This window comes from Anser anser, assembly GCF_964211835.1.
Source record: "Anser anser genome assembly, chromosome: 3".
Classification (NCBI taxonomy): domain Eukaryota; kingdom Metazoa; phylum Chordata; class Aves; order Anseriformes; family Anatidae; genus Anser; species Anser anser.
Window position 1 is genome coordinate 85,677,867 of NC_139722.1, and position 24,564 is coordinate 85,702,430.

At 40.8% G+C, this 24,564-nt stretch overlaps 1 protein-coding gene across 3 annotated transcripts in view; it reads right to left on the reverse strand.

Moving 5' to 3' along the window:
• The window catches only part of AHCTF1 (AT-hook containing transcription factor 1), a 47,057-nt gene extending 25,999 nt beyond the window's left edge, over positions 1–21,058 (reverse strand). Inside the window, exons 1-8 of one of the 3 annotated variants that reach the window (XM_083830365.1) lie at positions 20,914–21,058; positions 15,947–16,073; positions 14,492–14,745; positions 10,330–10,510; positions 9,340–9,547; positions 8,063–8,179; positions 6,713–6,797; positions 2,089–2,239 (exon numbers count right to left, since the gene is read on the reverse strand). In XM_083830365.1, the coding sequence (XP_083686491.1) occupies positions 2,089–2,239; positions 6,713–6,797; positions 8,063–8,179; positions 9,340–9,547; positions 10,330–10,510; positions 14,492–14,745; positions 15,947–16,067 (1,117 nt within the window). In that variant the 5' untranslated portion in view covers positions 16,068–16,073; positions 20,914–21,058. Of the gene's footprint in view, positions 1–2,088; positions 2,240–6,712; positions 6,798–8,062; positions 8,180–9,339; positions 9,548–10,329; positions 10,511–14,491; positions 14,746–15,946; positions 16,074–17,687; positions 17,708–20,740; positions 20,875–20,913 lie in introns of those variants that run through there. The other 2 variants (XM_083830364.1, XM_083830366.1) reach the window with 2 other exon arrangements.
• Positions 21,059–24,564: the final 3,506 nt, after the last annotated feature.

Sequence of the window (24,564 nt, forward strand, 5' to 3'; positions counted from 1 at the left end):
CATGAAAGACAACACCTACTAAAAATAAAAAAATTGGTAGGATAGCATATATATCTGTGATAGATTAGTCATACTGCCCCTTTTTCTTGTTAAGACTGTATCAGTTCTAATCAAAATCAAATATATAATTGTTAGGCAATTAAGTTTTCCGTATATTACTAATTGAGATATTTGGCTTGATAAATTCTTTACCAAAAATATGCTAGGAACATACATATTGCTACTTTTAGAAACTTTGTTTTTTTTTTTAAAGACAAGTTTTTAGAATGAACCCTTCTCAGAAATATATGACAAGTGGAGAAAATCCCAAATGTTTATTAGATTTCAACATACTGTTTATAGAGGATGGCATCACAATTGGAAATGCAAGTTGACATTTCAGGACTAAATCAAAGATAATAAACAGAAATAGCCTTGCCAAGATCATGCAAGTGTTTTCTCTGTAACATCGGACGTAAGTCCAGTAAAAAAAAAAAAAAAAACAACAGAGGGGGGAGAGGAGAAGTGGACAAGGGAGTAACACAATCAAAACAAAAAGCTTTGAAAATTATCACCGCAACAGTCTCAAAGATATGGACAGCGCATAACTGATTTTGTAAGCCCAGATATGTATCTTTAATTTCTGTAAGATAATGGAAGAAGTGCCAAGAGGGTGTTGTTTTTAGTTTGTTTGTTTTTTTTAACTGCACATGTGGACACAGAAAGCTATTAGTAAAGAACTTATAGGTGTAGGAATCCATTAGCTTTAGAGGAAAAAATGGACAGGCAGATGCAGATATAGGTCTGAACAGAAAGAAAAATATCCAAATAACAGTCCTAAGGAATAAAGAAAATGATCTTATTGTTCTAAGCAGCGAGCAGAAACAATATCTGGAGGGATAAAAGACTGAGTAGTATTACACAAATCACCATGCTATACATTGCCATAGCATGTCAGCAAGCATAAAGCAAAACCTATTTTTTTTCCTAAAGAAGTTTCATTCTATAATCTTGCAGCTGCCAATACCAACGTATTCATCTTTGGCCCTAAAACAGACCAAAGACACTAAAAAGCACTTTTAAAGCAGCCAGAAAAAATCATTACTGACTAGCATGTCACAAATAATAATTAATTCCTGCAAGCCTGCATCAACCAATTTTAAATATTTTAACAAACTTAGGAAAAGCAAATTCACTTTTTCATAAAACTTTAATGTTCCCATCATTAAATGAAAATATTTTTTAAACATGTCTTTACTTCTTCAAAGAATGAAAGTGAGCTGTAGCATTCAATGCCAAATAATTTTTACCTGATTTGTTTGTCTAAAGCGCATCTTACTCTCTCAAAAAGATTGCCTTCTGCAGGCAAATACCTTTTATTTTGTTAGAACAATAAGTATTTTTTTTCTTGAACAATTCTGCTTTTTATTTAAACAAATCCATTGCATTAATTCTCATGGCACACTGAAGCTCCCCTTAAAAAAGTTACTTCTTTCCGATTTAATACAACAAGTAGCTTGGCTACTTTCAGGTATTGATACTTAGATAACAAAGATGAATCATGAATTTGACAGCTGAACAGTACTGTAACAGTTTAAATTGAAAACTGGCTGAAGAAATGCAGAAAGAAAGGGATTATTGAACTTTTTTTTTGTTTTTATTTTGCTAACAGCTATGACATCTACTATTTTTAAGTACAAGTAATCTTTTCCTTCCACTGAATTTAAAATTTATCTTATACATTTGAGTCTTCCTTGAACACTGTCAGCAGGTCAAACTTATTAAAGACCAGCACTGTGCTTTAATAAACAATGTCCAAAGTACTTTTTACCTGCAAGTTTTAAAAATGGCTAAGTGTCAAATACTTTTTTAAAAAAAGAAACGCACAATTTCTGACTTTACAAAATTCACTCAATACCAGATTTCTTCATTGCACTGTCCATTTCCATCTTTAAATGTAACTTAAGCACCCCATTTTTCTTTTTAGATAAGCCGAACAGGCTATTCTACACAGATATTTAACTTTCAGACCGTGGGTACAGAACATTCATTGTTCAGATTCCAAAACCATTCCTTTTGGAATAACCAAACATGGACATCACAACAAACCTTCGTTAACGCTATCCTCTCTGTCAACGTGGTTGCGAAATTTCTCTACAGTCTGACAGCTGAGTAATTTAGTATTGCTGCTCTGTCCTCTCAAGGGAAAGGCTCCACCTGTGAGATCTAAACTGTACCTTTCATCACAATATTCAAAGCCCTGGGGAAAAATAAGAGAAGAGAGAAATAAGGTCATTTTGAAATGAAAATATACGTTACACCTAAAACAACTGTACATATCTCTAAATATAATACAGATGTGATGTTGTGTATTTCCCACTAGATTATTTCCAATAGTAAACAGAAATTACATCTGATCTGCAAGCAAATTTAAAAAAAAGTAAAATCATAGTGGGGAAAATTGGTTATAAAGACTTTCCCCATTTTCAAAGCACAGCATTTCTCTAACATTATTCAGTTCTAAAAATGTTTTGCAGAATTTCTTCCAAACTCAAGGGTTTGTTACAGATCTAAATACATATCTACAAATAGATACCTGAAATAATGCAATACAGATGCAAACAAAGTTCTTTGCTCCATGTCTTGATTACAGAACCCATGAAATTAAAGAAGTTACGGCATCACAGCAGCTAAAGTTCTTTATTTATTATTAATATTAACTATAAGCACACCAGAGATATAGAGATAATAGAGATATTAACTATAAGCACACCACTAGAGTGAACACACATCCCCCTGGAGTAGCTATGAGAAATTTCTTACTGATCAACAATCTTGTATCAAGCCATGTAAGTTCCTACTAGCCCCTCCTCTAATCTTGTCAGACTAATGGATGAAATATCCCTTGGTTCCTTCACCAAGCACAGCCAACAGCAGAAGAGGAAAACAGAGATGAAATGAGGTACACATGAACAACACATCTAGGATCACAAATTGCTTCAGAATGGGCAAACTACTTAGACATATTCAGAGGTTCAACACAGTCCTGCTGCAGTTTCTGATAGCATCATTTTCTAAAGTAAGCATTAACTGAAATACTGTCTTTCCAAATGCAGCATTGGTTCAAACTGTCTGCCGTGAAACACATCAGTGTGTGCATTGTGGACAAGCAACAGCTCCACAACTTCAAATCAAACAAAAAAAAAACCACCACCACAAATAAATAAGGAATGCCAAAACACAGAAACAACCCTAAAACCCAAACAAACAAACCAATCCCAAAATCAATTCTACCAGATTCTACCCAAGTTTCCTAAGCTTTTAGAACTCTGAAATGAGCTGGAACAAAACAATACAGTCTCACACGGCACATCTAATTCATCTAGCCTCAGAAGAGGCCAACTTTCTCTTTGAAGAAACACTACAAATAAATATCAAAACTGTCTTTAAAAAAAAAAAGTCTTTAATTACTAAAAAGAAAAATGCTAAAGTTTACCTTGAAGTACGCACAGTCCATTCTATCAAGTAACTTCAGAAATAATACACACACATACAGATGAGAAAATATAAAAGGTCTCCCTGAAAAACTAGCACAAAACCTAATTAAATCTCACTTCTATTATGGAGGGAAACTATCCAAACAATTTTTAATAAAACGTTTCCCTGAAAAAAAAGTCCACCATTCCTGAAGTTTGTTTCATCAAATAAACTACTAAAACTAAATAAACCTGCTAGAGATGAATTTTAACTGCTGGACAATTCTGCTGTTAGATCACAGAATCACAGCATGGCTCAGGTTGGAAGGGCCCTCTGGAGGTCATCTGGTCCAAATCCCTGACCAAGCAGGGCCATCTGGAGGTGACTGGAGGACAGAACTGTGAGTGGTTACCAGAAAGATCTGCTAAATGAATCCAACTGATTTTCAGAAAATCTAAAATATGCTCATAACAGCAATTATCATTGTGCTTAGGCCCAAGTCCTTTTCATACCTTTCTGTGCATGCATCTGGATGTTTTAAAGGAAACTGCTAATCAAAATCATCGGGACTTCTCGAATATAACTTTTCTACATTATTTAAGAATCAAACATCTATGCAGCCAGGTTAAAGGGTACTATTCCCTTTGACTTAAGATTCCAGATCTTGAAGCGTAAGGAAAAGGATTGAAAGGTCAAAGGATCTTTTAGTTTATGAAATGACAATTATTTTAACTCAGCACAGAGAAGTATCACTGAATACGTGGATACCTGTACTACTTGACATTTTGAGTAACTTCCTAAAGGCTAGTTCCTCACAAACTTGGGGGGGGGGGTTGGAAGTCAAACAATTCCTGCCCAAGAAAACTTCTGCAGCATTACAGCGCATGCTAATTTTTCCACTGAGGAAAGCAAATCTATGTTAAGGAATATAGGAAACTAATACAGGAAAGAAATCTTTCATGCTCCTATAAACTCAACTCAATGACCAAAGGCCAACAGCATTTTTCTGTTTACTCAAACTTCACCTGGCAAATGGGAACAATTTTTATACCTTCTGTCCCTGAAGACAAACAGGAAACTTGACTCGGACAGCTGTGTAGGCATATCCAAGTATTAAGACCTTCAGAAACTCACTGAGAGCTGTAGCACTGGCTAAAGTGACACTACATTGGTCCCTTGTGTCAACTGCAGAGCACACCCCCTTGTCCTGACCTGTCTCAGTCTTTTTTAGTTTGTTGACAGTAGGTGTTATCACATCTTGGTATGAAGCTGTATGTTTACGTGGTTCATATGGAAGCTAGCTGAAGAAGTCAGCTATCTTTTCTCCCCAGCACGCCCAGCTGCTTCATTCTCTCTTCAACCACCTTGTAAGACTGGTCCCAGTTTCGCATTTCCAGAACACTTACTGGGAAGCAGAAACAGCATAGGGGTAGAATATCGCAAATCCAGAGAATGGTACCTGATACCTCTTAGAAGAATATGAATGAATTACTTGTTGCAAGGTCTGCAGAAGGTTAAGTGTCTTAAATTAACTACACCACAGTTCTCTCCGGTCACAAGCACGTTATTTTATCGCTCTGCTTATTTTTATTTTTTTTTAAAGAGCATCAACTGGAATTGCTACTGAATCCATTTTTAAAATCTGCTGAACCATTTTGATCCTCTGAGCTAAAAACTGACACATGTCATGTCTTGTTCAGACAAGTAAGGTGACCAAGACAAAAAACTGCTGAAGAGTAAAAGGACCCATGTTCTAACATTAAAGCGTTGAGATAGAACAAAGTAGCCACAAGAGGAACGGACATAGACAATTTTTTTCCAAAGAAGCACACACGACATGGTACCACCTCTGCCACTGCCAAGACTGAAGCTAAAAATAACATTTAAAAGAGCATAAAAAACAAAGAAGTACAAAAAATGGAAACAGAGAAAGATTAAAGAAGTTTTCTCCTATCAACCTGCCACACCGCTTAGAGCACTGCAAGAAATACAGAAGTGAACTGTAGCGAAAGCCCTTTTAAAAACTAAAAACCCAGTAAGGGTGTGCTCTGTTCCTCTAAAGCAAGGTATATTAATATCATAACAACAAAAATCACACAAAAAAATAAGAGATGGTATCTGTATTTAGAACCTACTGAATCACTTGGAGATATTTATATCTTACCAGCGTGATAGGTAATGCTTTTTAAAGAAACACCACCTTTCCCAATCACCTATACTTAACCTACTCAAAATCAACATTTACAAATGAGGAAGGAGCTTTGCTGTACATAAGGAAAAAGGTCAGAATTTATACTCAATTTTTGCCTTTGTTCTAAACAATCAAAGGGCACAACCCCTATAAAAACAGAGTACCATGACACAAGAATCATAACTACTGAGGATACTCAATTTAAAAAAAACTATCAAAATAGGAGGAAAGAATTGCTCCAAGTAAGATGACTTGACTTAAAGGGATTTTGAAAGAGATTCAAGCATACAGAATTACGTTTTGCTAGAGACAGTCATTAAACAGATTAATCTTATTTATATCTGTTAGATTTAACCAGCATCGGTATCCAATACCTCACCTATATTTTAAACACATTATTTTTGGAGCCAGTTTTAACAATTTATATAGACTCTTTTGACCAAATCATATTACTGCTTACTGTATTCACATATTCTGCTGGCTTTAAGAATAGATTTAACAGGAAATCCAATCAAGATGTATAAAGAAGGATCTTTATAGCTACTATGCTTCAGGATCAACACTGAAGACACTATAGGTGCATTCCCTTTACAGTCCGGCTGATGAAATACAAAAGAAAAACAACAATATAAAACAAAAGATCAGGAAAAGAAAAAAAGATACACAACTGTATTTTTAAAAAGGATTACAGACAGAAAAGCTTATTCAAGTCTGCAGTTCGGCTAAACAAACAAAGCTACTCAAAGCCCTTCTTCTCTCACTACACGCCATTAATTTAATGTTTTGGTTAAGGATAATTTTATTTGTAAAACCTGTTTCCTCTTTGGAAATTGAGTTTATAGGAGCTCTTAGCAAATGAATCTAGTTTGAACACATGACATCTGAGTTTAAAATCATATGACTTGTTTTCAAAATGCCTGGACAAAGGTCATGACCAAGAGGAATCAGCTAAAGATGGTTGTTTTACTCAGCTCTGAATTTTGATAGTATTACCCTGCCAACTTAATTGATACTCCCTTAGAGAAAATTACTGTTGTCATATTTTCACATACACACACGTCTTACCTCATACATGACTTGTCCTGATGCCAAGCGTTTTCTGTCACCAAATGCTAACTGCAGCAGATGTAAACTCAAAACATCACCTTCACTGAAAAAGGTACAAATTATGAAATTTGATTAGAAAGCTGCTTTATAGTCCTCGTTATCATTTTTATCAGACCTAGACCAAAGTTTTCTTAACAGTGTGCTCTGGCAAAGAAGAAAAACACCACTTCCCTAAACATGACAATAGGTCACATTTAGCTCCTAAAACATAAAGGAGGAAATCTTGACACTAATAGCTCCACAGCAGCAAATGCTAACCATATAATTTGAAAGCTTCAATATGTTGTATATACTAAAAAATGTTGGAAATAGTTCTTCACAGTGAAGAGTTCTCAATCCAAACTGCTTTCAATTTAAACTTTAAAAGATTGCAACTCTGTGAACAGCTGAGTTGACAAAATAGCTTGCTAATGGTGAAAGAGGGATATCTCTCCTTTCCCCTATCACAAAATTTCAGTCCCTCTCCTGCATATACTGCACCCTTCCACATACTGGTTTGCTTCATTAGCCCAGCAGGAAACCATTTACTTTTCTGCTGAACAGGGATGGTATTCTGCCAGATGAGCTGAACTAAACTCATGGAGGTTCCAAAGACTGCTAAAACTGGCAGACGGTCATCAGCAATACTGTGACTCTCCTCCTTTAGGACAGCAGGCTGTTGTATCGGCACATTTAGTGTTCTAGATTTGCAGCCTAAACTGCTTTTAATACCACACTGTGAGTATCAAACAAATCATGAAGCAGTCATCAAGGAACAAAGGAAATAATTATGCATGCAAGCACAAAAATATAGCCACTACTGTTTCACCTTCTTTCTGAAACTCTGAGCAAAGTAGGAACTGCATGAACCCAAGGCTTCCAGAGAACTCTCTAAAAATACAGACACACATTTCTACAACAGCAATTTCAATAAATGCAGGAAACGTCAACAGTCAAAACTAAGATAAAGTATGTAAAGAAAATGACAGATTTACTAGTGCTCAAATACAGTGGCATTACACACCTAGTTAAATCCCAAACTCAAGAAAAAGACAAAGACTACAACATGATAGTCAATGTTTATTCATTCTCATGGACTGACTTCTCGGAAGTTTCAAACTACAAATGAAAGAAGAAATTTATTCTATAATAAATGGATTTCTGAGGTCATCGTTATTTTAACTAGTAGTTATTTGTTAAAAACTGTAAAAATGGCGTTGTAAGCTTAAAACCTTCTGTACTGGAGAAAACACCCTGGATATTTAAACAAAGTAAACATACATATTTTAACTTAATTCAATGAAATATAAAATATATACTCTAATTTACCTTTCTTGCGTAGATTGAACAGCCCACAAGTAGCAACAATTGCGAGGATCATTTTCAGGCTCTTGGAAAGTAACAGCATATACAGGAATCCTTCCTCCTTCAAGTTGAGAGTGGTACCTACAGGTTTAAATAAGAAAAATAAGAAAGGTAAGTCTATCAGCCAAGGTTGCAGAAGAGTAGAAGCATCTTCTCAGAAGAGTACCTACATGCTTACTCTCATACTTGCATCTTGAACAAGTGATTCAAGGAAGTGACCACTTTTCAAGGACTAGTCAAGAGGTGAAAAGATTATTGTCTATCAAATGCAATAACCTGTGTTTACTACCTTTGCATAAGATAATTCAAACTAGCTTCTCCTAAACAATTACTTCAATTGCTGGGCAAGAGATGATTCCTACTTTTGTATCTTACTTAAATATAGAACTGAAAGTTCTTAAAAATTTAAAACAGTGCCAAACAGAAGTAGCTTCTTGTTTCTTTACTTGGGCTATGCAGAAAAACATTCTTCTTCCAGACTTCTGAATTTTATTTGTAACTTCACAATCTATTCTTTCCAACTAATTATTTCACCGTCTATTTACATATCCAATAATTTCTGGTTAGTCACTGCAGATTTGCTTACGTGAATCCCTTTCTAAATCTGGTCAAGTATTTCAAGAGAGATTCTTCTTTGAAATCATCCCTTAACTTTTCTATCACCCATAAATTTATGGGTCCCTTTTTCTAGTCTCCAAGCATTCTAAGCAAACTTTCATTTGCATGCATCCTTTCCTTGGTACAGACCGATCTCCTGTATCAGAGAAGGCTGAAACATAGGAAAAAATAAATTCTCAGGCACAGGTCAGCTACCGATTTTTCATGTCTCAATAGTTTCACCCTGGACACTTTAGAGAATATTGTAACAAAAAAAATATATTATTAACATATTTCAGCCTTGCAATTTATGCCCTACTCACAGTAAATAGTTCTGAAAAATGCACTGTCTTACAAAAATCAGCTCTATCACATCTTAATTGCCAATAACCCAAACACAAATGCTTTCCACAATTCTTCAATCCAGAGGCACAATAAGGAAAATAAACATAGGCCACTGGGGAGAAAGTGGTCAACTTAATCCATGTATGAATTCATAGTTAGTTCCGAAGAGATTTTCTAAGCATTCCAGGATTATTCTAAAGAATTTCAGTCCCTGACAAAATTTTCTTTAATTTAACATATTTCCTTAAGTTAAGAATTGAGTTCTCTGCACCTCCCTGCAAGCATACAAGCCTACTTACTCCCTCTTCAAAGTTTTCATATTCCATAGTGACAGGTAGCCATCTGAAAAACCCACAGCAAGCAGATTGCTTCTGCTTATGTAGCACAGGGTTGATATTGCTGTTCCTGACGGATTTTGTACTTGAAAACAGAGATGTCGCCCCTCTCTGGTCACAGCTTCTCTTCTTTGTGGAACTTCAGCAGGAATTCCAGTGACAACTTCTAGGTCTACACACAAAAAAAAAAAAATCACTTGATAAAAGAATGTGTTATTCCACTTAGTATGCATGTTAAATACTGACATGACAACACTGATAATCTAATTTTACCATCCCAGGCCAAATATCCATGTATGTAACAGTAATTTGCTATTGTCATTTCATATGTATTCAAAGAACTCTCTGACTCGATTGAAATTCTCACTTGTATTTCAAAACCAGGTAGAAGTGTAAACAGAAAGAATTTTTTCTTGAACTCTGTACATCAGGAGCGTGGGTCTCATGATGAAGCTATTTGAAGTGATATCAACTCCTGAAGCTACTGTTGTAATAACAGAACAGCATATGAAAACTGAATAGGTAAATCAGGTATTTCATTCATCCAAATGCATGACTTTTGGTAAGTTGGATTTATTTTTTAAAATATGCCTACAATTTGCCCCCATGTTAGTTAATAGAACGAAAATACTATTCCCAATAAAAAGAGCACCTCTGACAACTTCCCATCAGACAGCTGCAGTGGCTCAGATAGTAAAATTCCTATACATCACTGGCAAGAATTGGTGACATAGTGATCTTGGTGGAAGACGGCTAGCATTTTTAACTTTAGAAAGAGCATTAAGCCACTCCCATCTTTAACCAGTTCAGGACGTCATGATACCAAACTGCCATCTGCAATCAGTAGTCTGTATGCTAGTATATTCAAAATTGGATCTATATTGTTTACTTAAAAGACATAAGCTTTCTTACATTTAAAATGAGTGTTTCAAGTTGAAAAAAATGCAAGCTTACCGGATGCTTCTATTTCATTCTGACTACAAGATAAATCATCCAAACAAAGGTCAACCAGAAGTATATGTCCAACATCTGTAACCACTGCTGCCACTCCAAAGAGCCATCGCAGACTCTGGTGTAGGTGCTGAGTGCTCACACTGGCTCCTCCATGATTAATTATGGGTTCTATAGCAGTTACCTACAGGAAAACTGTAAGTTAATATTTAACCTGTTTGACGAGCTAAATAGAAATCATTCAACAGGGAAGCCAAAATTAATGCATAAGAAACATGCACTATGATGTAAATGCACAATCATAATACTTGAAAGCAAAGCATTGTTTTCAATTATTTCAATAAAAAAAATCAGTCCTGTACAAAAATCTGCTACTGCCTCTCATTTACTGTATTTCCTACAGCTATTTAATTGAATTAATTCCAATTTAAATGGTACACTCTGTTATTACAGCTTACCAACTTCCCTTTCCTACTTAGAAATAACTAAGAAAAATTTTAAAATTAATTACAAGAGAAACTTTACTGCATTTAACAGCCTTATGTAAGACAAAATAAAATCTAGTTCTCCCAGTGCTCACAGCCTATCAGCACTGTGATATAGTCTATGCCTTCTTTATGAAGTAGCTAATCCTGGAAATCATTTTCCAGGCACATTAATGACAAGAAAACCATCAGAAGTCAACATGGACTGGCCAAAGAGAATCAACATGATAAAGTTCTGTGATGAAATGACTAGACTGGTTAACAAGGGGAGAGCAGTGGATATTGTCCGCCAGGACTTCAGTAAGGCCTTTGACACTGTTTGCTGTCAGATCCTCACAGACAAACTGTTGATATATGGGCTGGGTGAGCAGACAGTGATGCAGATCAAAAACCAGCTGAAGGGCAGAGCCCAGAGGGTGGTGATCAGTGGCACAACATCAAGTTGGAGGCCAGTACCAAGCGGTGTACCTCAGAGGTCAACAGTGGGCCCAGCCCTGTTAAACATCTTCAGTGATCTGAATGATGGGGCAGAGTGTACCCTCTGCAAGTTTGGACACGCTAAAAACTGGGAGGAGAGGCTGATACACCAGAGTGTTGTGCTGCCATCCAGAGGGACCTCAGCAAGTCAAAGAAATGGGCCGAGAGGAACTTCTTGCACTTCTCATTGTTGACCTGCAAAAAGTCCTGCACCTGATCAGGAACAACCCCAGGCACCAGAACATGCCGGGGACCAGCCAGCTGGAAAGCAGCCTTGCAGAAAAGGCCTTGGGGGTCCTTGATGGACAGCAGGTTGGCCACAAGTCAGCAACAGGCCCTTGTCATAGAGAAGAGCGATGGTGTCCTGGGCTGCGTGAGGAGGAGAGCTGCCAGCGGGCTGAGGGAGGGGACCCTTCCTCTCTAGTCTGCACTGGTGGGGCCACGCTGGGGCTACTGTGTCCGTGTCTGGGCTGCCCAGTACAAGAGGGACACGGACGTGCTGGAGGGAGGCCAGTGAAAGGCCACAAACACCGTGAGGGGACTGGAGCATCCCTCCTTTGGGGGAAAACAGAGAGCCGGGGCTGTTCAGCCTGGAGAAGAAGAGGCTTGGGAGGGATCTCACAATGAACACACATCCCTGAAGGGAGGGTGCAAAGAGGTCAGAGCCAGGCTCTTTTCTGTGGTGCCCAGGGACAGGACAAGAGGCAACTGGAACACAGGAGGCTCTGCCTGAACATCAGGAATTTTTTTTGCTGCTCAGGTGATGGAGCGCTGGCACAGGCTGCCAGAGAGGTCGTAGTCTCCTTCCTTAGAGATCTTCAAAAGCCATCTGGCTGCTGTAAAGCAGTCTGCACGTTGCTTTATTTTAAACTGAAGACCCTTAAGCACCTGCAACAGCTTCTGGGACAACACTCACTGCTATGCCAGAAATACAAACACCTGAACACTCCTGCAAAGCTGTACGAGGAAAGAACATAGTCTGTCATTTAGTCTTCTTGCAAAATACAACAGAATGAAAACAGGAAGCTTTATGTCAACAACAACTTTACATCGAACCGAAAGAAGTAAGTGTCCATCACAAGGTAGTCTCTTCCTATATATTTTTTCTCTTCCTATATATTTTTCTTTCCACTGTTGGAAAAAATAACTAAACCCTGAAGACCCCAAAGTCTCCCTCTTTGTTACGACTACACTGCCCAACAATCCACTACAGAATTTGTCTTTCAGCTGTCACAACACTTCTAATCATAGACGTATCTGCAGTTATTTAGATACCTGCATTTTGTTTCATTTTTCCTATGAATCAAATTGAATCTCCAATCTTCTCTGCTACTCAAAGCAGTACAAAAAGCATTTTGAGTATTCAAATTTTTTGCTGCACATCTTGATGACTGTTACGAGGAGAGCACAAGTACAGTACACACCTCACTGCAGCACTACCCATCAGTCAAGTGTTACTTCTGATTTCTCTTTTACCATTTTTTTCATTGTACTACTGGCTCCAAATGAATCTTTTCAATTTTTGCAAAAATGTTTCTGGGTTCTAACACTTCAATTTTCTATGTAAAAGCTCCTGAAACAGCACATTTTTCCACTGTTCTCTGCACTGGCTTTTCACATCCTCCTAGACCACTGCCAGCTCATTCTGGGAATGAACAAAAACAACTCTTCTCAGCTCACTGAATCTGAATGCTACTCTTCTGCCTCACACAAACCGGGAAGATTTGTGAAAATACTGTTCTATAGTTCTGAAACATACAAGCACTGTAAAATTTAATTAATGTTTTAGTTCAAATTTGCTTTTACTGGAACCTAGTTCAAATAGGATTGCAGTAACATTTTTAATTTTCCGCTGCATTTTGCATAGATGTCCAGAGGCAATTAGAGATGCTCCCACAAAACAAAAAGCCATTTTTTTTTCCTAAGTTTGCAACTTTTTTGAATCCTTTCCTTTCTGAATGACTAATCTACTCTTGCACTAAAAGTCAGTTATACAGTCACTATAACTACACTGTATGGATACATTAATGGTTCAACATCTCAGACCAGAGTTACTATAAGCTAGTTAACCTCTACACCTGGCTACAGAAGATATACCCACAGTAAAAACAGTCCATAAATTAAGGTTCTCATTAAAACCTTAAAAAAGCAACAACTCAAACTGCAGAAAGCGATACTAAGAAAAGATTCGCATTTTACTTTTAAAAATAATCAGTGTGGAAGAATCAGAAAAATTTAGGCAGATTAAATCAGGTTATACATTATATACGTGCTGATATGAATTACAGAATAATGAAATCCAAAACAAATGGACAGTAGTCAAGTGCAAGTTTTATCTACTTGTTTTTGCTTACCTTTGCTCCTACACACAACTTAAGAACTTTATGCTCCAATTAGTAATACCTGTGCCCTGTCTATGTTGATGTAATTAATCTAATAGCAAAAAGATAGGAATCAAAACAAAAGCAACAGACCAAACATGCTTGTAATCAAAAACATTTAGGGCAGAACAGCAAAAATTCAGATAAGCTTTGGCTTTATCCCAAAATTCATAACCCTTATCACAAAACAGCCAACTTCCCCCTGCAAGATTCCTCACATTTTCTCCTGAACAGTTTGCTGCGCCACAGCAAAACTCCCTCATACAACTGATAGCTGTAACTATATTCAAATGACTTCCATACACACTGATTAAATATGTGACAATGATCCTTCTTAACCTACTTTCATTTTCCTATTCCCAGCTCATTCTATTTAGATTTAAGATATAAAACTTCAACTTGAAATGCATGTGACTGTGCCTAAGTCACTCACTGCAGAACAGCTATGGAAGTCTGAGATACTTTAAAGACAGTACTTCTGACAGAAATTAACCACTTAGGAAACATGTACTACAGACACTTCAAAGCACTTTTTTCTTTTTCAATCTGACCAGGAAAAAAAAAAAAATCAATACCTTTTTTGAACTTGGAGAATTAGATAAACTGAGAAAACCCGTTTTACTATCAGTGTAACTCTAAAAACAATGGTATTGTTAGGCCCCTCCTTTTACATCAAGACTCTCTTGCCTGGATGCTCTGAAGTTACAGTATGTTAATACAGCACAGAAAAAAATACCTCCTACAAAGAGATGCTCCAAAGCTTTTCCCAAAACAGAACATAGTAAGATAAAAGCTTTGCTTCGCTGATTAACAAGTACATACCCTTCCTGGAAGAACAACTGCTTTAACCACTCTTGATATTCCAAGGTCGTACAGACAGAGAACACTTCCCTCTGCTTCTTCCAATCCCACCAATAGCCCAGCTCTCTTCTGCCAGGAGAACTCCTTTACCACTCGAACAGTGGGAGGCTGTTCATTCACTCCACTGAAACGATATGCAGAGATCCTCTCTCCCGTCACAGAGTTCACTACCTCAAGTTGAGGACCACATGCCAACCATGCCTGGCCATTTCTCCCTGTAAGAGAAAAGAAAGCTGACTCAAGAAAATTGCCAGCAGAGGACTGAAAACAACTTCAAAGTCATCGTCCCCTTCCCTCAATAAAAGTAGCTAGCAGAGGAAGACTAACTTATGTAATTTTGGTCAACTCTTTAAAATCACCCATTGAAATCCTCAAGCAGCACACCTTAAAATTTACAACCTTATTACTTGGCATTCGCACTTGTCATCCCTGCAGCGAATGATTTTGATTTTTGGGGATAAGGATTACAATATACTGATCCAGTCTTTACGCCATATTTGGCTTGGTTTTGCTAAAAACCATCTGAATACATAAGGATATTCAAGTCTTCAAGCATATTTCAACTGTAACATTCATTCTAGTTTATTAATTTTACTTGACATAACCCTGCTTTGGGTATGGATTTGGAATTTGAGAAGAAATTATCATAAAGTGACCGTAAATGCATTAGTAAATTACAAATTTTACCTGTGCTGATTACCAAAGGATTTAGAGTTTTTGTGTCACAGAACTACCTCAAACTCAAAGAAGTATTAACTCAATTACTACGTTTACGGTCAGGTAGGTGGATTCTACCTGGTCTTAACAGAAGCCTAGAAATCCAGATAGGCACCTAGCTCTACTTTCTGATCACACAGAAAGAAAAACTATCTAATCTGCTTAGCCACTTCAGAAACTCTCACTGGATATTCACCTGCATCCCATTCAAGAGTTTGGAAATAATGGCTGCAGTGCCTAACATTCTTAGCCTCTTCTTTCTGTTTTACTCAGTTTGGAAAATATTTTTTTTCTTCTTTTTTTTGTCTCTAACATTGTAAAACTATTTCCACGTGGTATCATGATGGTCATATAGCTTGTGCTGGTGCAAATAAATATAGCCCAAGACAACACTATTACTTGAAAAATTGTTCTTTAGTTAATTAAAAATTGAGGAAAGCTCACTGATTCAGCATGTTTAAGTAAATGACTTTAATAGCACAAGATTATCTCGGCCTTCAATGCAGATTGTTACGATTTTGAAAGTTCATTCTAATATTAGCATTTTAAATAATCAAGACATTCCTTTTATCTTCTCTAAGCCTGATGCATCTCAATAGAACCAATCTAAAGCAGTTGATTGTATGACCCTATGTTTCAGGTAACCTCCAGAAAATAATGACTTTGTACAACAATAACATTTTAAAGGATAAGGCTCACCTCCAGAAAACTTCCCACGCAGCACAGAATCTAGGGTTATCTCATCTTCCCCAAGTGCTTGAATAGTCACCTCAGGAAACTGCAGCAGACTGCTTGTTACCTGAGCCGTTAGGTCTTGCATTCTTCACTGTAAAGAAAGAAATAAATGCAAAAATAGACTCGTGTCAGACAAAAATTTCTGGGATTCACAGAATTTTCATCAATATACAGCAAATAATCTCTTTTACATCACGTGTAGCTCTTCTCGTAAGTAAGGGGGGGAAAAAAAGGCATTCAGAAAAAAAAGCATTGAGTTTTTGACCTTACAACAGAGCAAAGTGACAATCATTTGCTTTTCTAATGCCTATGAGACATTTCAATAAAAAAGCAATGCATAGGTATTGACAGATAAATAGCAGCAAAACAATACACTCAGCTCAAGTCTACTCGCATACCGGATAGTAAGATAGGATTTTAGAAAAATAACTTGTTTCTCTTACAGCATAAGTCACAGCTAATTTTGAAGACTAGGCTCTGGGAATAACACACTTATTAAAGGGGAAATGACTATATAAACAAACATAATTTGTATGAATTGTCCTTCTGTGGAGGATTATCCTCCAAGACCTGGGCATTGGAATAGACTCTATCTAAAGTCACAAGCCTCATGCATTTGAGAATGTGCTGCTGTATCTTCTGTCCGTATACAGAGCCTCCACATGAAGAATAAAGTAACATCTTGAAAAAAACAGTTTCTGGCAAAGCCAGTATTGCAGGACACTGCTTGACCACAAGCCGGCCAGCTTGACCACTCTGCCAGCATTCACAACTAGCACAGATAAATTCCAAGTGGGACAACTTATTCACAGTAGGTTAGCTGAATTTGCTTTTTAGTAATTACATAATCACAGAATGGTTTGGGTTGGAAGGGACCTTAAAGACCACCTGGTTCCAACCCCCCTGCCCTGTTCATGAACACCTCCCACCAGACCAGGTTGCCCAAAGCCCCATCCAGCCTGGCCTTGAGCACCTCCAGGGATGGGGCACCCACAGCTTCCCTGGGCAGCCTGTGCCAGGGCCTCACCACCATCAGAGTAAAGAAATTCTTCCTTATAACTAATCTAAACCTACCCTCTTTTAGTTTAAAACCCCTTCTCCTGTCACTGCAACCACTGATAAGAAGTCCCTCCCCATCTTTCCTGTGAGCCCCCTTTACATAATTATCATCATTTAGCAATGCCAACAGGATGAACTTTTGCACTGCATACAGGTGCTCCAGACAGTAAAATGCTCTGTATGTCAACCAGCAGTCTGGCTTAGTTTACTCATAATGAGTGATTGAACATGTTGCATGAGTAACCCATAATGCCAAATACTAATAGAGACATTCTGGGCTTGTGAATAGCATCTTTTTAATTTCCATCAATGTCCAACTGCTTTCATAGGTTCCTTTGCAACTCTGTGATGCTGAACAAGGAGGAATGACCAGAGAATATAAGCAGGAGAAGAAATTTCAAGAGAGGAACAACAGGACAGCCAGCTGATACATCTGAAAGAGCAGAAAAAGAAGGCAACCAAGCAGAAAAATCATATTCAAGACAAATACAGGATAAAGTAATGGGGATATACTGTGTAATGAACAAAGAGACTACTCAGCAGAGCACATGCAGAAGGAGATAAACAGAACAGATGGAAACAGGAGATAAAACAGATACCAAAAGTAGACTATGTCATTAACTTTAAAAAAAATAAGAAAACCCACCCAAAATGCTTCTCATGTAATAGGATATAATGTGTTCTTATTACTTGGGTTCTTTTTCTGTCAGCAATTGTTATCCATTTTAGAAGACACGTAAGACAAGGAGATAAAGGGAAGAAAAAGGATCCGAAACATGTAGTCTCTGTCCAGGGTCCCAGCGACTTCTACCAGACATGCTGTTCTACTCGGAATCCGGTAAGATTCTGCATTCTGACTAGGCCAAAAAAGACCCACCACCACCAGAAATAACTTCTTTGGTATTTTGCACATGGCAATTGCTTCACAGTCTGATTTACTGTTTTGTTAAAAGTAAGCTGCTGGCTTGAGGAAAGAGTTGTTCGCTGAAGGTACTCTCGTCATCCAGATCATTAATAAAAGCACTGCATTTTTTTTTAAATACTACTTCAAAAACCCTGAAGTAGCCTACTTTAAAACGTTCACCCAGTTGATGCTCCTCTAAGGGAGAACACTGATTCTGACAGCACGTATGAAGGAAGTGTAGAAAACAGCATGCAATTCAGAAAAGAACACGATCGTAGTGAATAAAACCATAAATCTTTTCTATAAATAAGCACTAACGCTTCTGAAAAACAAGTTTGTGTGACAAGCACTTCATGATTACTAAGATGGTATTTCGCAATAGTCGCACGATAGTTCTGTGGAAAAGACCCAACACACATCCCAGTAGGATAGGTGGCATTCCCAACCGCACGCCCTCAGCCCTCCTGCCTTTGCCACTGCCCCCCTGGAGAGGCCAAGAGCACAGAGGAAAGGCCTGAGCTTTGTGTGGCCACACTGGAAATCATATTTTAAGATAATCCAGTGGGGAGATTTGATTTCAAAGAACAAACAAGCCCCACAGTCACCACCCTGAACCAAAGCCAAATGGACTCCTCTTCTCCGGTGGGAAGCTCCCGGCTTGACACAGCGCCGTCCTGCCCGCAGTCCCCTCACGTGCATCCGTCCAGTGCCACCCCCCAGAAACGCCAAACAGGCAACACTCCAACACCTGCATCATTCTTGTAACCTTACATTTAATCACGCTGCAGCTACTTTAAATGCATATAGAAGCATGAAAAAATGCTACAGCACCAGGCATGCCTATGTTTCCTCTAGCAAGCCAACAAGAATTTATGACTTTTGATTTTTCCTAGACATCTGGCCAGGCAATATGGAACTGGGAAGATAAACTCCATGATAAACTATGAACAATATGTATAGTGATCGGGTTATTAGTATGGTTTACTTGCATCATTCTGCTAAGTTTCTGCTCTGATTCTGGGAATCAGAGCAGTGGAAAAACATTTGCTCACAAGAATCCTGTGACTAGGTCAGAAAGAGATAGGCTAAAGGCACGAAGCCTCTCCTGTTCAGAAATACATCCAAAACTGACTGTATTTCAGCCCTCTCTGAAGACAATGACTGCGATCATATTTGTATTCCTCCTGTCTGTTGGAAACCAGATTAGTGTAAAATACCACAGGCTTACTCCATGTTCAGGAGTAAAATCAGCATCCAACCTTTCAGCTGCATCCTACACCAAAGCAGTCTGTGTACACACTGCCAATTCCTCTTTCACCCTAGGTGCTTAAAACTTCACATATCGTGAATTATTCCCAAAGACATGAACGTGTCAAAAAACCCTGAATGATGGCACGATTTTGGATTTGGGCGGGCAGAGGCAGGTGTTAGCAGCCACAGCACAGAACACGCACAAGCCTCCTAACAGACGGCCGGTAGTTAACCAGGCATTTCCAGCATCCTGGCATGCCACCATAAAACGTGTACTTCCCAGCACTTTCACAGGGAGCAACACGACAAGCTGAAAACGGCAAAAACACGTAAAACACAGATGGACAGGCCCAGGCTTTCGGTGACTGTCCTCCCCGTTTGAGTGTTCTGTTCTCTGCACAAGCAGAACAGCACCACACCAGCAACCGCTTGTCACCATTATTCTTCTAAAACTGCATCTGACAGCTTACTAGGTAGAAGGCACGAAATTAATAGGAGCCTGATTAAGTTCATCTCACTGCGTTAAAAAAGCAATCCCCGAGCAAATGAATGCAGCAAAACGAGTCGATGCAGTAGGCGCACGAGGAGCTGTCCTCAGCAGAGCAGGACACGGCACCGTGTGCCCCAACACGTGACAGCCGCCCGCCGGGACCGCCACAAACACCCACAGCGACGGGGTGAATAGGGCACCTGAACGACCACGTTGCACTACAGACAGGGCGCGGGATTCCTCACCAAGCCCCTAGATTTCAGAATATTTTACAAACCACCGTGAGGAAGTTGAAAGCTGAAAGCCAGCCGCCACGCTTCTCCCTACCGGCAGCACCTCCGGACCGGGCTTATTGAAGAAAGCGAGTATTTATGGTTAAGTCAGCAACTTGCAAGGGCGATGCACGCTTCGCGCAGAAATTCAGAGCGGCAGCAACATGCTCGGCAGCACGCCGGGGAAAGCGGCGCTGGGGTGGAGAGAAGGAAGGCGGGCAGGTCCCGGCACCCCGGCAGATCCCCGTACCCCCGGCAGGTCCCTGCACTCCCAGCGGGTCCCCGGGGGTCCCCGCACCCCCGGCGGGGCAGGACGCGGCCCGACCCCGTCGGACGGCCAACACCCCGGCGAACCGCGCCGCGAGGGATCAGCGGGGACGGAAAAAAAGGGAAAAAAAGGGAAAAAAAAAAAGGGAAAAAAGGAGAAGGAAGGAACGCAAGGCGGGGGCAGGGAGCGGCGGGGCGGGCTCGGGGGCTGCGGGGAAGCCGCCCCCTGGCAGCAGCCGCCCCCCCCCCCCCCCCGGCCCGTGTCCGCCCCCGGTGGCGCTGCCCAGGCCTCACCCCGGGCCACGTGCGGCGGCTCGGAACGGGCCGGGCCGGGACGCGGCGCCGCCGCCCGCGGGCCCTTACGTAAGGGGCGAGGGGCCGGGCCCGCCGCCGGCCTGCAGCCGCCGGGGGAGCGCCCGGTACGCGGCCGGCCGCCGCCCACCCTCCCCGCTCTCCGCTTCCCGCTCCCTCCCCTCTGCTTCCCTCCCCCGCCCCCCCGCCGACCCGGTACGTGCCGGTGAGGCCGGCGGCATCTCCCGCAGCGGTTACAGCCGCCTCCGCCCGCCCGCCCGCACCGGGCCCGGCCGCGCCGCGCCACGATCGGGGCCTGCGCAGCCGCGCGCGCCCCGCTCCGCCCCTCCCGGCCCCGCCGCCGCCGCCGCCCCCCCCTCCCGCGCGCGGCACCCACCTCGCTCGCTCACCCGCCGGGCGGGGGGCGGAGGTCTCGCGAGAGTTGCCGCTGCCGCTGCGGCTGCTGCTGGTGCCGCTGGTGCTGCCGCCGCGGGAATTTTCAAATTCGCGGGATTGTGCCTCGGGCGGACTACGTGTCCCAGAGTGCCGCGCGGCACGCCGCTTCCGCTCCGCGCCTCCGTGCCCTTCCGCCGCGGGGCACGCTGGGAAGTGTAGTTTCTGGAGGAGCGGCGCCCGGCCTCGAATGGCGCGGGGAGAGGCACCATCTTGCCTCGGGGCCCGGCGGCCACCCCTATGGCCCGGGGTCGGCAGGAGAGGCGATGCCAGCGCCCACCCCGGCGGCACCACCCGCCCCGCTGAGCCGCGCAGCACCGCACGCCCCGCTGCGCCCGCTATGGGCCGGCAGCAGCTCGCCCTGAGGGGCCAGACCTGTCCCACCACCCACCCAACGCGCCATGGCGGCAAGATGGAGCCGGGCAGCTGGGGCCAGACCGCCCTGTGCGTGCCCATATGGCCGCCCACGGGCTCCTGTCCTCCTGCCCGAAGCGGGCTGCAGGGGAGCTGGGCCCTCCGCAGCCACCAGCCCACGCTCACGGCAAGCTTAGCCCCAAAACCAGACTCCTTGCTACGAGTTTGTGGCGTTGGTTTTGGCACCTCAGTGGGGGCTTCTGCCATACAGCTGTACCAGCTTGGTGGCAGTGTGCGAGGTGTCTGTAACGCTGCTCGCTTTATGTTAAAATCCAGTCTAGGGCAATCTGAATGGGATTTCGCCAGGAGCAGCTGTCTGTAATATACACGAAGTGTCAATGAGGAGATGACTTTGTATATTTTATAAATAAAGAGCTTTCCAGGCATACTTGATTCTTGGTTTCTAGTTTATTACATTAATTATTTCTACTTGACTGCAGAGATCTACACAGCAAGGAAGCAGAAGCATAGCTAGACTTTAATGAAATAATACTGGCGATTAAAAGTATTTTAACATGTATTCGTTCTAGACATTACATTAAAATTTTAGTCTAAAAAAATACCCAAGTGGCAATACAAATTAACATTTCTCTACAGATAGAACATGACTGTCCCACACATTCACCACTGGGGTGAGGGCAGCAGGAGGTACTTACATAAAACTATTCTTTACAACCACAACAATGATAGTTCTTTGCATTGACTTGTCAAACTGATTTATGACCTTTTTCCCATCTACTTCACAATGCAAGCTATATGTCACCATCACCTTGGCAAGATAACTTACTCTTTCAGGTTTTGCCTTTTGGAGGTAGAACATCAGCAACATTAGAAGAGAAAAGTATCTGTATTTATAAATTACTGTTCAGTGAATCCTAGTTCATAGCTCCTGATGTTCTGGATGTTGTTTCACTTAGGATGAGAAGGTGATAATAAATTGAGGTATCTCTTGTGCAACACTTCCTGTACAAAGACTGAGCAAGCTCCCACTTTCTTGTACTGAGTAAGAATTAGATGACTGAAGATATTTTCAACCCCCTTCCCACCTAGTAATTGCTTCCACACTCCCCCTTTTTTTTCAAAGTTGTCAATATGTTTTGTTCTCTTTTCCATGTGTATTCAAATCTCTGTCAACATATAGAAGACGGTTTTTAATCAATCTGTGCATGCCCGTTCAATATATGGTACTACTTTTATTTCAGCTACTAAAAGAGGTCAATTTATCCTATATTCATCCTAAATAAAAGAAATCCATTAGCCCTCCCAGCTTTAACAGAGCCTAATGCAGTCACTAACACACTTAAATAACAACCAGCTAATTTCTTTTATTCAAGTGTTTTGCTGTTGTGAGAATTTAAGTGAAGCTTACTGAACTCACAGGAGTGCCTGTAGCATAATTTCATCGCTCAGTTTAAACTACTGGACTAAGTCTTCTGTTTTCAACTATAAAAACAGAAAGATGGAATTTTGATCTTTGGCATTTTAACAGATTTTTCACTTTCAAGCTATTTTTGCTCCAGCCCACATAGTAACCTTCACAAAGAGATTCATTGCACATTGCATTCAAGATCATTTCCATTACATTCTACAAATTGTCCAGAAAATACCAGAGCTATTAAGTGTCACTCTGGCAGTTTAATACCCACCTTTTCTCTCATACTCCTACGTGCACGTCCTAAAATACCCTAAAAACAATTAGAGTGAAAATCAGGATACAAGTCAGTTCTTGCATTCCAGACCTCTTTAGCACATCCACAATGGATTTTGAAGCAAAGCAGCAGAACTTTGAGATGAATGTTTAAACAGAACAATACACACTCAGAAAGGTTAACTGACAAAAAACAACCAGGTAACTAACACTGAATAATCCTACCTGAGATTCCAATGTCTTCTTTCAGAAGAATAGCTTCCTGTAAGGACTAATCTGTTTCCCATCACAGCAAGGACTCCCCGTTAGAGTTTCTTTAAGGACAACATCAAATTCAGCAGAAAAAACCCTCCCTATAAAATGCTTCCACCAAACACTCTCAAAGATGTCTTTGCAACCACCCCAGGCGTGTGATTCAAAGAAGACTTGCAGACACCCACCTCTTTCTTCACCTCCTCTTTTCCAGGAGAGGAAGCACCTGCCAGTTTCCTAAATTGGTCTGTTTACTGCCTCCTCGCCCTCAGTCCGTCTGGGCTTTAAAGAAGTAGGCTATTTAGCTGCACTTTTCCTCTTATTTTTAATATGAAAACATATGCTAAAAAACAAGATGGTCAACATAAAATTAAGGTTACACTTATTCACTGAAAGGATGGAAAGCAAGTAAGAAGGAAAAAGAGCAAGTCTAATGCTATCCTTTGGAGTGTAGGTATTCTATCATGGTCAAAACACTTTTCTTTTAAAACAGATATTTTCAGGTATTAATAACCAAATCTGCAGTGCTACCAAGGAACGGCAGGATCACCAAAGGAGTGTCAAATACACTCAGCTTCTTCCAGCTTCCCACACTATTAACAGCATCCATTATCCCTAAATTACAGCCATGCCTCTTAAGGTTAAGACTCAGTTTTTTATATTGTCATGCAAATGACAATCATGACTCAGTGGCTGCTGATGCCATTTTAGATATATTAATTTGTGACACGTAAGAGCATGGATTGTGGACAAGGACCTCCCTGTGCCAGTCACTGAAGTAGCATGGGAGAGTCCAGCTCCTGACGCAGCACAGGAGCTTGTGTGATGGACAATATGAGGAACCTGCAGGATGGTGTGTGCCAGCACAAAAGCGTGACCCTTGTCAAGTGTTTTTGTGGGCAGTGAGGAAAAGGAGAATTTGTAGATGCGGTGTTTTTGCAGATGCATGCAGATAGCTTGTCCCAAACATGCTGGACATCGTGAAGGCTGTACAGCAGTGTATGAGAGCATACCAAGGTGGTTGTATCACAGGCTGATGGGTGATGTCGGGACTTGCTCTTTGTTGTGCATGAGAGGCTATGCGTGAGACGGGCAGAGCTGGGATGGACTATGAAGGGCCTTGGAAGTGAGAAGAAGCAGCTCTTACTTCATTAGGGAGAAACACAAAGAAAGGTCTGGCAGCACCCAGAAGACCAGCCAGACAAGTGTTCTTTGTAGAAGCGTGACGATGTGCAGGACAAAACTGCATTTGTTCAGGGAAGGAAAAGCACTTTTGCACTA